This window comes from Siniperca chuatsi, linkage group LG4 (assembly GCF_020085105.1).
Source record: "Siniperca chuatsi isolate FFG_IHB_CAS linkage group LG4, ASM2008510v1, whole genome shotgun sequence".
Classification (NCBI taxonomy): domain Eukaryota; kingdom Metazoa; phylum Chordata; class Actinopteri; order Centrarchiformes; family Sinipercidae; genus Siniperca; species Siniperca chuatsi.
Window position 1 is genome coordinate 33,279,662 of NC_058045.1, and position 12,837 is coordinate 33,292,498.

Genomic DNA, 12,837 nt, shown 5'->3' on the forward strand with positions numbered 1-12,837 from the left:
CAACTGATCATGAAGGATTCCATCCAACTACCAGCCAATAACCTGCACAACATGGCAGCATCATAGTGGCTAAGATGAGTCGGCACATGGCCAAGGCCCAGAAGGGAAATGATTGTAATACCAAGGGAGCCAAGCACCAGCTACTGGTCGATAGAGCCAGACTGCAAGACCAGCCAGACCAACCTGGATTACTACAAGAAAGCCTACGACTCAGTGCCCCATACGTGGATACTGGAATGCTTGGAAATGTACAAAATGAACAGGACACTAAGAGCCTTCATCAAGAACTCAGTGGGCTGTGGAAAGCAAGTCTAGAAGCCAACTGCATAAGTCACCATCAAGTGCGGCGTATTTCAAGGTGATGCACTGTTCTGCAGAGGCCTGAACCCCCGCAGCCAGATCATCACAGAGTGGCTACAGATACTGGTTCCGAAGTGGAGCAACCATCAGTCACCTCCTCTACATGGATGACATCAAACTGTATGCCAGGTATGAGTGAGGGATCTACAGCAACGACCTGGGAATGTCATTCGGACTGGACAAGTGCGGTCAGATGGTATCAAAAAAAGGGAAAATGGTCAGAACTGAGGGGGTCGAACTACCAGAAGGCAACATTGCAGATGTTCAGGACAGCTACAGATACCTTGGGATGCCACAGGCAAACGGAAACCATGAGGAGGCGGCGAGGAAGTCAGCCACAGCCAAACACCTACACAGAGTAAGGCCGGTCCTGAAAAGTCAGCTGAATGGGAAGAACATGATCCGAGCCATCAACACATACGCCTCGCTAGTCATCAGATACTCCGCTGGTACAATAAACTGGCCAAATGAGGAGACAGAGGCCACTGATATCAAGACGAGGATGCTCCTCACAATGCACGGAGGGTTTCACCCCAAATCCAGCACCCTGAGACTGTACGCTAAGCAGAACGAGGGAGGCCGAGGACGAGTGAGTGTCAGAACAACAAAGATCCAGGAGTACATCAGGAAGATGGCCCCCAATGATGAATGTGAAGTGAATACCTCAGGCAGCAGAAGCCTGAGGATGATGAGGAGGAGGAGGAACCATCATGGAGAGACAAGCCCCTGCACGGCATGTACCACCGACTGATAGAAGAAGTGGCTGAAATCCTACCAGTGGCTGGAAAAGGACCGCACAGAAGCACTAATCATGTCAGCTCAGTACAAGATCCACAGAGGCTGGGGTCGACCACGCCAGCCTGGACCCCAGGTGCAGACTGTGCAGAGACGCACCTGAGACGGTTCAGCACACAACAGCAGGCTGTAAGAAGCAGCAGGAGCAGCGTACATGGACCGCCATCAGCCAGTGGCTGGCAGAGTGTACAGGAACATCTGCCATGAGTTTGGGCTGGAGGTCCCAGGGTCAAACTGGAAAACACCTCCTAAGGTAGCTGAGACTGTCTGAGCTAAGATCCTGTGGGACTTCATGATCCAGACTGACAAACTGGTGATGGCTAACCAACCAGACATCGTGTTGATCGACAAACAGCAGAAGAAGGCAGCGGAGATAGATGCAGCCATGCCAAGCGACAGCAGCATCAAGAAGAAGGAAAACGACAAGCTTGAAAAACACCAAAGGCTGAAAGAGGAGCTGGAAAAGATGTGGAGAGTAAAAGCAACAGTGGTGCCAGTGATGATGGGAGCACTGGGGCCCGAGCATGAGGAGGACACATACCACCCCACGGGGGGTGAGAGAGGCATTTTTAAAATATATATATATAAATAAATAAATAAATATGTTCTTACTGATATGATGGTTTTAGTATCTGTCTTCTCTGTCTCACTTTCCGTCATTTTACTGATTCGGAAATAATTTCAACATTAGATTTTCCTTCCTCATTTAATGTTCTATTAATTAATTATAATCTATTATTAGCACCTGTTTATTAGAAGGTATTGGACACAGAGCAGAAGCAGAAGAGACGAGTGATGAAGTTCCTTTTAGTTCAGGGTCACTCACCTGATCTGCTGGCGGAGAGGGCCGGGGTGTCAGACAGCTCCAACACTGTGAGGTGCTGCAGGTTAGCGTCTCTGCAGGAGGTCAGAGGTCAGTAAACCTGTTCTACACCTCTACATTTATACATGTGTGAATGTTTCTTTGTGTCTCCTACTAAACTCTGCTAAACTTTAAAGACAACCTGCTAACATGAGTTTAATATAAATAAATATTTTATATTCTTTATAGAAACACCATTTAGGGCTCTAAAAGATTATTAAAGACTCTACACGACCTGGATATTCATTACTACTATCTGCTTTGACTAGTCAAAGCTCTGATTCAAGATATGTCTAGTCATAATTCCAGTTTCAGATATCTTTAATTCCCCTCAATTCAAAATATCTAATTGTCTTTTTTTTAGATATCTTATAAAGTTTTAACTAGTCGGAATGAGTTTACAGTGATAACGGTGGCAGATTTAACATCGAAACCTGTCATTTTTGAAACACTAGGTCTTCGATTCCACAGAGAAAACAAAAGCAGGCTTATTTCTAGCTGACGACGTGGATTTTGTCGGCTAAAATGACTCTCACTAGCAGATTTTATAAGTGTAGCTAGCTAATTTAAGATATATGTCAGCATCCTCACCAGTTGTTGATCCTAAGACTTAAATTGGGCCGGAGCGCGGGGATTGGATTAAGTGCAGCGGACCCTGAGAAGATTACTGCCAACAACAATCTTACGACCATCCGGCCAGATCCGCCGTGTTTTAGGTTTTTGTAAGACTACAAAAAAGACGCCATCCTCCAAACTGTCTCGAGACAGGGTATCTTGCTTTAACATGGAGAGAAATACAAAGCTCGACAGGCCTGCGGTTCCTAGTTACAGTTGCTACGCTATGATTAGACAGTCGCTGTTTCGAGGAGGGGTTTAGCGAAGGGTCAGTTGGGACTAGTCATAGTGACGCTGGACATATCTGCAACTATTGACTAGTCAAAGCTGAAGTACAGATATCTGCAATTGTCATTTAGGACGTGTGACGAGTCGAGTGTCGCTTCAGTGACATCGCTGCTGATCTCTGCCGTTGTGACTAGTCAAAATGACGTTATTGATGTCTGTGATGTTAATTCCGGAGGGTCAAACTTAGCTAATAAATGTTAAAACTGTTTGCCGTGTGCGTGTGTGTGCGCGTGTCTACACGCGAGTCTACATGCAGATGTGTATTTGTGGGTACTCACATGATATCCATGGGCACAGAGGAGGCCAGGCTCTGACTGATGTGTTTGAGGAGGTAATAAGAGGACAGGAGGTGGGAGCTCCGAGGGATCAGGTCCTGCTGGAGCTGCAGCAGCTGAGCCCCCCCACCCAGAAACACCTGAGACACACACACACAGATGTAATCACAGCAGCCATGACGACAGAAACGTCTGCGCTGCCAGAAATCCGACAGATCACTCGTCGTGTCCTCAAACTGAACTTCAAACAACAACAACGACCGATCTGACAGAAATTCGTCCTGATTCCGACATTATTCTGACTTCAGGGTTAAAACCAGGCCGAATCAGTCGGCTCAGTGATCCGGCTCAGTGATCCGGCTCAGTGATCCGGCTCAGTGATCCAGACTTCTGTACAGAGGTGTCAGTCTGCGTATCTGTTCTTATTACTCATTTCCCCCCTTTTAGTCTGTTCTACGTGTGCGTTTGGGTGTTTATTTCTCCTCTTAAGTGAAGGGACGCTTGTTTGTCACTTTTTATTCCAAATTCAAACTTTGGTTGTAACGTGGGGGACAAATTAAATATTCAGACTGTTTGAATTCAAACTTTCGTCTACAGTCTCGGTGTGTAGTTTGCCTTGTGACCCGGCAGAGGGCGCTCTTAACATTCACTCTCACAATAAGACTGTCGTCCCTCATTCGTCCAGGAGACGTCTGTCGTAGAGAAGGTTTCAGTCGCTAGCTGACATTCACTCTCTCAGTCGCTGTTTTCGGTTAAATGACCAACAAAGATGCGACTGTTTGTGACTTTGTAAAAAAAACCAAAACAACTTTCAATGAAATGTTCATTCTGAAGCTGTGTGTGTGTGTGTTCCTGTGAGTGTGTGTTCCTGTGTGTGTGTTCCTGTGAGTGTGTGTGTGTGTGTTCCTGTGAGTGTGTGTTCCTGTGTGTGTGTTCCTGTGTGTGTGTGTGTGTGTGTGTGTGTGTGTGTGTGTTTCTGTGTGTGTGTTCCTGTGAGTGTGTGTGTGTGTGTGTTCCTGTGTGTGTGTGTGTTTCTGTGAGTGTGTGTGTGTGTCTGTGAGTGTGTGTGTGTTTCTGTGAGTGTGTTCCTGTGAGTGTGTGTGTGTGTGTGTTTTCTGTGTGTGTGTGTGTTGTGTGAGTGTGTGTTCCTGTGTGTGTGTTCCTGTGAGTGTGTGTGTGTGTTCCTGTGAGTGTGTGTGTGTGTGTGTGTTCCTGTGAGTGTGTGTGTGTGTGTTCCTGTGTGTGTGTCTGTCCTGTGTGTGTGTTCCTGTGAGTGTGTGTGTGTGTGTTCCTGTGTGTGTGTGTGTTCCTGTGAGTGTGTGTGTTCCTGTGAGTGTGTGTGTTTCTGTGAGTGTGTGTGTTTCTGTGAGTGTGTTCCTGTGAGTGTGTGTGTGTGTGTGTGTTTCTGTGAGTGTGTGTGTTTCTGTGAGTGTGTGTTCCTGTGTGTGTGTTCCTGTGTGTGTGTTCCTGTGAGTGTGTGTGTGTGTGTTCCTGTGAGTGTGTGTGTTTCTGTGAGTGTGTGTGTTTCTGTGAGTGTGTGTGTTTCTGTGAGTGTGTGTGTTTCTGTGAGTGTGTTCCTGTGAGTGTGTGTGTGTGTGTGTGTTTCTGTGAGTGTGTGTGTGTTCCTGTGAGTGTGTGTTCCTGTGTGTGTGTTCCTGTGAGTGTGTGTGTTCCTGTGAGTGTGTGTGTTTCTGTGAGTGTGTGTGTTTCTGTGAGTGTGTTCCTGTGAGTGTGTGTGTGTGTGTGTGTTTCTGTGAGTGTGTGTGTGTGTTTCTGTGAGTGTGTGTGTGTTCCTGTGAGTGTGTGTGTGTGTCCTGTGAGTGTGTGTGTGTGTCTTCCTGTGAGTGTGTGTGTTTCTGTGAGTGTGTTCCTGTGAGTGTGTGTGTGTTCCTGTGAGTGTGTGTGTGTTCCTGTGTGTGTGTTCCTGTGTGTGTGTGTGTGTGTGTTCCTGTGAGAGTGTGTGTGTTCCTGTGTGTGTGTGTGTGTGTTCCTGTGTGTGTGTTCCTGTGAGTGTGTGTGTGTTCCTGTGAGTGTGTGTGTTCCTGTGAGTGTGTGTGTATGTGTGTGCGTACGTTGTCTCCGAAGCGCAGGTAGAGCTTCTGCAGGATGAGCAGGTCTCTGCAGAACAGCGCTCTGGTCATGGTCATGTGACAGACGGCCTGACATACTACAGACACTGCCGAGCTGCTGCCGTACAGCTGAGACAGGCTGATCCTCGTGTTCAGACTTTGACCTGCAAGACACAGATCAGGGAAACACACACACACACACACACACACACACACACACACACACACACACACACACACACAGAGTTAATCGGGACAATCATGGGTTTATATATCTGAACCACAACCTTTTAAACTTTATGCAATTAATTTCCGCTGCAGTGAAGTCCCATTTTCTCTCTTTTACTTTAATAATAATCACATCAAAATACATGAAATACGTTTTTACATTAAGTTCTCAAACGCATCAAAAGAGGAAAAGTCAGCGTATTAAAAATGCAGCGAAGCCACGTCAGACTGGTTTTCTCAGTGTTTTTATATCGATCCAGTTTCACATCAGTCAGAAAGTGACCGGCAGATTAACGTCATGTGAGTCACGAATATTTCCAGCGACTACGTAAAACAGAATCGATACACGATGTCACGTGTTTTTTGGCAAATAACATAAAAGAAAAAAATATAACCAATAAGAAACTTTATTTTTTGTCCCTGGTTGTCATGCCGACAGCAGACTTCAGCACAGTGATGCTGAAACGATTATTAAATATCAATTCTTTATGAAAAGAAGAAGTGTGAACAAGACGGGAGGAGGTGTTGTCGTCTTACACAGGCAGACTTACAAGATGGATGCATTCAATGTGTGTGTGTTACAGCTGTTCGTATGAACATTGTTTTCGTTTCAGGATTTTTAACAACTCAACAACAAAATCTCCCCTGAGGTTAAAGTTCACACAGAGTTAATTAGCTGTTTCCCACCAGGTGTGATGGGTCCTTCTCCTCCGACCTCCGAGTCCGTCTCCAGGTCCATCTCCCTCAGCAGGACCATCATGGCCGCCATCGGGTTTCGGATGTCCTGCAGTTTGTTCTGGATGTCCTCGATCACGTTCTCACTGCAGGAAACATGACGCGACACTACTGTTAAAATCAATGAAGTTAATTCCCTTGATTAGCGTTTAAAACACTCATGAAACCACTAACGCGATACGCTTTCTTGCAGAGGTGTAGAGCCAAAACAATTAACAATTAACCAATTAGTCGATCAGCAGAAAACTGGAAGCTATTTTGATAATCGATTCAATCAAAGATGTATTCATTGGTTGCAAATGATACATAAACACCAAAAGGTGAGAACAGGAGTAAGTGGTACGATCTGAAACCCTGATGTTATATTTCAGTGCAACACAAATTAGCAAACGGAAGGACACGATCGATGAAATCTACAAAATGAACATAATAAATCACTGGATTACGAATTTAGTTCATTTGTTTGAAATGAGATGGAAAAAGAAATATTACACAATAAAACCTGTACAACATACAGGTTTCCCCGCGTAGATTTCATAAGTAATGCAGAAACAGGCTGAGGGTTCACGATGTAAGGAAGGATATCATTATCATCATCATCATTATCATTATCATCATCATCATTATCATCATCATCATCAGGTCCAGCTCTAGTCTGCACTGATAATCATCTCTTCCTTTGTTACTCCAGAGAAGATTAATAAACTCATCGGGTGCAGTACAGAGTTCATTTCAACTTCAGACTGACTTGTCATCGGACAGGTGTATGTAAGGGACTGACTTGTCATTGGACAGGTGTATGTAAGGGACTGACTTGTCATCGGACAGGTGTATGTAAGGCACTGACTTGTCATCGGACAGGTGTATGTAAGGCACTGACTTGTCATCGGACAGGTGTATGTAAGGCACTGACTTGTCATCGGACAGGTGTATGTAAGGCACTGACTTGTCATCGGACAGGTGTATGTAAGGGACTGACTTGTCATCGGACAGGTGTATGTAAGGCACTGACTTGTCATCGGACAGGTGTATGTAAGGCACTGACTTGTCATCGGACAGGTGTATGTAAGGCACTGACTTGTCATCGGACAGGTGTATGACTTGTCAGCGGACAGGTGTATGTAAGGCACTGACTTGTCATCGGACAGGTGTATGTAAGGGACTGACTTGTCATCGGACAGGTGTATGTAAGGGACTGACTTGTCATCGGACAGGTGTATGTAAGGCACTGACTTGTCATCGGACAGGTGTATGTAAGGGACTGACTTGTCATCGGACAGGTGTATGTAAGGGACTGACTTGTCATCGGACAGGTGTATGTAAGGCACTGACTTGTCATTGGACAGGTGTATGTAAGGGACTGACTTGTCATTGGACAGGTGTATGTAAGGCACTGACTTGTCATTGGACAGGTGTATGTAAGGGACTGACTTGTCATTGGACAGGTGTATGTAAGGCACTGACTTGTCATTGGACAGCATGTTTTCCAGGACGAGTTCGGCAGCTCTCTCAGGTGACTGAAGATGTTCCAGAGCTTTCTCCATCTCGTACGCCATCTCTCCAGAAACGGCATCACTGACCAGCCGCAGACACTGAACCAGCTGCAGGACGTCCCGCCCCACCTCAGGGTCTGAGGACCACACACAAAAACACACACACACACACACACATGTAACATATATCACAACACACACACACACACGTACAGTTTACAAGCACAAAGTCTCAAACTCTCGTTTTACTGGATATTTCTGTTCACAGCGAAGATGGTGGTCACTACGGTATGAAGAAGCTTCAGAGTCGGACAGAAGCCTTGATTTAGTCGAGTCACCATCAGCAGATAAAAGGTGTAGTTACCTTCAGCGATGGGCGTCTCCTCCTCTGAGAACAGGTACTCATCATAGGACAGGTACAAATGATCCACAGCGAAACAAGGCAGGAGGAACGACACAAACCCCTGAAACACGAGCAGCACTGTGTTATTGCTTTGCTCTGAACACAAACGTGATGACAAAACACATTATTGTGTGTAAAAACGGCTTTTCCTGCTCAACATTAGTTTGTGTGCGTCTGTTTGGATTAGTTTAGTTCAGCTGAATCCGCCGGCCCCTCCCAAACTGTGATGTAAAACTAAAGGTCTATTACGAACGTTGACCCGCGTCACATGAAGGAGATTAGCTCCTCTGCAGCGTCAGACACACTGGCGACTGTAACAAGATATTTAGAGCTGACCAACTGTAACGTTGACCCCAATGTGACGACCCGGTCGTATTATGTGTATGTGCTGTAACCCCCCACGTGCACCTGCTGTGGTGTGTAACAGGCTGCAGGTGAGCCTCTCTGATTGGCTGAGTGAATTTTAGGTTTATTCATTTAGTTCCATTGAGTTTGTCATTCTGCTGTCAGCCCACCCTGAAGCCTAAATGTCCTTTTAATGATTAAATCTCATTTTCATGGTGTAGCACAGCTGAACAGCAAGAATATGACTCTGTACCTTTAAACTGCAGGGCTATGACTACGCACTAGAGTTGGGTCCATTTCCGGGTTTTGCCGGTTCGGTGTACAAGCTTAAAGCGGTTTGATTTTATGTAAACCGGCATTTCTCATTATGACACGTTCTGGCAAATTAAAAAGAAGCCTACATCATCAGCAACCGGTGCCGACGGCATCACGGTGCTAAATCCAACTCATTATAGCCGCGTTTCCACCGCAGGGACCAGGTCTAAATTAAGTTCCGGGGACATTATTTTACCCCCCAAAAGGTTCCTGCTCGGGGGTAGTACTTTCCAAGTACAGGAACTTGTGGGGCAGGGCTTGCTGCGCTGATCATTTCTGATCATTGGAGCAGCGGTGGTTTGACCATCTGGATCGATGCGTTGCCGGGTCCCAGGCCGGCCTTCTCTGGCGGTTGAAGGTTAATCACATACGGCCCACATGCTGCTTGCTAAATGCTATAACGCTAACTGCTAACTCTCATGCTATTGCTACCCTAGCCAAAAGCTAAAGTTAGCAACATGCTAACGCTGACTGCTAACGTTAACCTCTAACAGTGTAGAATCGTGGTGTTCGTTAAGACTAGATTTGGCTAAATCGATCGTACAGAATGATATCTCAATGTCGCACGTTTGTGTTTTTCAGATGAAGCGTTGCGGTAAAGTGAAGTGGCGGCTGCAGACCGGCGTGTTTCCTCCTGCGACACCGGCAGCCCTCGCGTCTCCTGCTGAAGCACGCAAACGCTGCGTTTTACACATTTATATTTCTGCAGATTAATAAACAGCTGTGGAGCTAAATGTGTGCACAGCGGCTGTTCTTGTGTCTGAAAACAAGTGTACGCTGCTGTATGTGTAGAAAGACACGGGACGCTTGTGTTACCATATTCTAATATTACAGCGCTCTGAGGAAGCAGCGGCTCTCGGTTTCCCCGTTATACAGCGCTGAGCTCAGGGTTTCAAACAGGTGACAGTGCACAGGTTAAACTAAGCAAAGGTCCTCGTGCTGAACTGCAGGTGATGAGTTTAACAAGTTAAAACAGCAGAGTTACGCAGCTGTGTGATGGTGTAACCGAACGGTGTACTCTGCCTGATCTTCCCGGGTCTTTAGACCGCGGTGGAAACGCAGACGACAGCGGGCTGAAGGACCTTATAGTTCCTTGAAAGTAGTTCCTGGGGATTAAAGTTCCTGGTGCTTTGGGTGTAAACGCAGCTTTTGTTCCACTCGGGAGCGGCTGCTGAGTCAAGTGCGACACCTAGTGGTGAGCCAAACCCCAAAGATGGTTTCTGTCAGTTTAGGTCGTTCTTATCTCGCTGATGTTTGTTTCTGCTACGTTTGGTTATTTGATGCTATAAAAAGGGGGGTTTCACGTCATGATTGACGGCTGAGCCCTGCACGCGACTGAGCGAGCTGCTGTCAATCATGATTATCATTATCTGGCATTTTGAGATAATGGGCATCGGCCTATGCCTGCGCTCACGAGGCAGTAAAATAACGAACGCCTCTGCAGGCCTGGTCAGTGAGGCTGCTGTGGTGGAAACGCAGCTTAATCTAAAACCGTTACTGGCTAGCGTTAAATATATATTATGTTATCGTGTATAGAATAATGCAGGTGACCACCCCCGATCACTACTGCGCAGACTCTGGCTCGTACCCGTGCCCGGCATGTTTTGGCTTAATTTTTACTTCTGGTTTCTACATCTGAACTTGTTCAAAACGCGGTGCTACATGAAACCAATGACAGACAGACGGATGTACGAGAGCGGCTTCCTAACCTTCTTCAGCAGGCAGACCATGCTGGTGTGGAGGCTGACAGTCAGGCCCAGAGGCAGAGACTGAGCCTCCTGGTACTGCAGACAGCAGGCGTAAAACTTGGACCAAAACTCCACCTGCAGCTGCCGATACTCCTCCTGAGAAAACTCAAACTCTGTCACGCTGCTCTGCAGCTGCAGGAGGACAGACGGGAGGACAGAAGGAGGAGGACAGGTGGGAGGAGGACAGGTGGGAGGGGGACAGACGGGAGGACAGGAGGACAGACGGGAGGACAGGTGGACAGACGGGAGGACAGAAGGAGGAGGACAGACGGGAGGACAGGTAGGAGGAGGAGGAGGACAGACAGGAGGAGAACAGACAGGAGGAGAGACAGACGGGAGGACAGGTGGACAGACGGGAGGACAGAAGGAGGAGGACAGATGGGAGGACAGGTAGGAGGAGGACAGACAGGAGGAGGACAGACAGGAGGAGAGACAGACAGGAGGACAGGTGGGAGGGGGACAGACGGGAGGACAGGTGGGAGGAGGAGGAGGAGGAGGACAGACGAGAGGAGGACAGACAGGAGGACAGACGGGAGGAGGACAGACAGGAGGACAGACGGGAGGAGGACAGACGGGAGGACAGACAGGAGGAGGAGAACAGGAGGACAGACGAGAGGACAGGTGGACAGACGGGAGGACAGAAGGAGGAGGACAGATGGGAGGACAGGTAGGAGGAGGACAGACAGGAGGAGGACAGACAGGAGGAGAGACAGACAGGAGGACAGGTGGGAGGGGGACAGACGGGAGGACAGGTGGGAGGAGGAGGAGGACAGACAGGAGGACAGACGGGAGGAGGACAGACAGGAGGACAGACGGGAGGAGGAGGACAGACAGGAGGGGACGGACAGACAGGAGGAGAACAGACAGGAGGAGAGACAGACAGGAGGACAGGTGGGAGGGGGACAGACGGGAGGACAGGTGGGAGGAGGAGGAGGACAGACAGGAGGACAGACGGGAGGAGGACAGACAGGAGGACAGACGGGAGGAGGAGGACAGACAGGAGGGGGACAGACAGGAGGAGAACAGACAGGAGGAGAGACAGACAGGAGGACAGGTGGGAGGGGGACAGACGGGAGGACAGGTGGGAGGAGGACAGGTGGGAGGGGGACAGACGGGAGGACAGGTGGACAGACGGGAGGACAGAAGGAGGAGGACAGACGGGAGGACAGGTAGGAGGAGGAGGAGGAGGACAGACAGGAGGAGAGACAGACAGGAGGACAGGTGGGAGGGGGACAGACGGGAGGACAGGTGGGAGGAGGAGGAGGAGGAGGAGGACAGACAGGAGGAGAACAGACAGGAGGAGAGACAGACAGGAGGACAGGTGGGAGGGGGACAGACGGGAGGACAGGTGGGAGGAGGAGGACAGGAGGACAGACGAGAGGAGGACAGACAGGAGGACAGACGGGAGGAGGACAGACAGGAGGGGGACAGACAGGAGGACAGGTGGGAGGAGGACAGACGGGAGGACAGACAGGAGGAGGAGAACAGGAGGACAGACGAGAGGACAGACAGGAGGACAGACGGGAGGAGGACAGACAGGAGGACAGACGGGAGGAGGAGGACAGACAGGAGGGGACAGACAGGAGGACAGACGGGAGGAGGAGGACAGACAGGAGGGGGACAGACAGGAGGACAGACGGGAGGAGGACAGACAGGAGGACAGACGGGAGGAGGACAGACGGGAGGAGGACAGACGGGAGGAGGAGGACAGACAGGAGGACAGACAGGAGGAGGAGGAGGACAGACGGGAGGAGGGGGACAGGAGGAGGACAGACAGGAGGAGGAGGACAGACGGGAGGAGGGGGACAGGAGGAGGACAGACAGGAGGAGGAGGACAGACGGGAGGAGGACAGACAGGAGGAGGAGGAGGACAGACAGGAGGAGGACAGACAGGAGGACAGACGGGAGGAGGAGGACAGGAGGAGGACAGACGGGAGGAGGAGGAGGACAGACGGGAGGAGGAGGACAGAGGTTACTGCCTGCACCAGACACCATCAGTGTTTAACAGACAGGGATTTTGAAATGACGTTAGTGCTGTTGGAGTAAACATGGCCGCAGACCACGTTGGGGGTAAATTACCTCGCTCTCCACAGCCACCGTCACCTCCTTCTTCAGCGTCTCCCAGGACCAATCAGTGCTCCTCTCCGAGCCTCTGCGGTAGATCTGCAACACAGAAAACACACATCATGCTCAGAATCATCATGACGCTATTCAGCCAATCAAATCTGTGCATTGCGACCCGACTCAGTGAGACACGCAGCCCGTGCGACTGTTTGACGTATCTAAAATCATACCTTCTAAATACC

At 48.9% G+C, this 12,837-nt stretch overlaps 1 protein-coding gene across 2 annotated transcripts in view; it reads right to left on the bottom strand.

Annotated features, from left to right (window-relative positions):
- nup160 (nucleoporin 160) overlaps nucleotides 1-12,837 on the bottom strand; it is a 41,046-nt gene that overhangs the window by 18,615 nt on the left and 9,594 nt on the right. For both annotated transcript variants that reach the window (XM_044191856.1, XM_044191855.1), the window contains exons 10-17: nucleotides 12,611-12,694; nucleotides 10,493-10,663; nucleotides 8,085-8,184; nucleotides 7,692-7,857; nucleotides 6,180-6,313; nucleotides 5,268-5,428; nucleotides 3,199-3,335; nucleotides 1,982-2,052 (exon numbers count right to left, since the gene is read on the bottom strand). In XM_044191856.1, coding sequence (XP_044047791.1) covers nucleotides 1,982-2,052; nucleotides 3,199-3,335; nucleotides 5,268-5,428; nucleotides 6,180-6,313; nucleotides 7,692-7,857; nucleotides 8,085-8,184; nucleotides 10,493-10,663; nucleotides 12,611-12,694 — 1,024 coding nt within the window. The remainder of the gene's footprint in view (nucleotides 1-1,981; nucleotides 2,053-3,198; nucleotides 3,336-5,267; nucleotides 5,429-6,179; nucleotides 6,314-7,691; nucleotides 7,858-8,084; nucleotides 8,185-10,492; nucleotides 10,664-12,610; nucleotides 12,695-12,837) is intronic.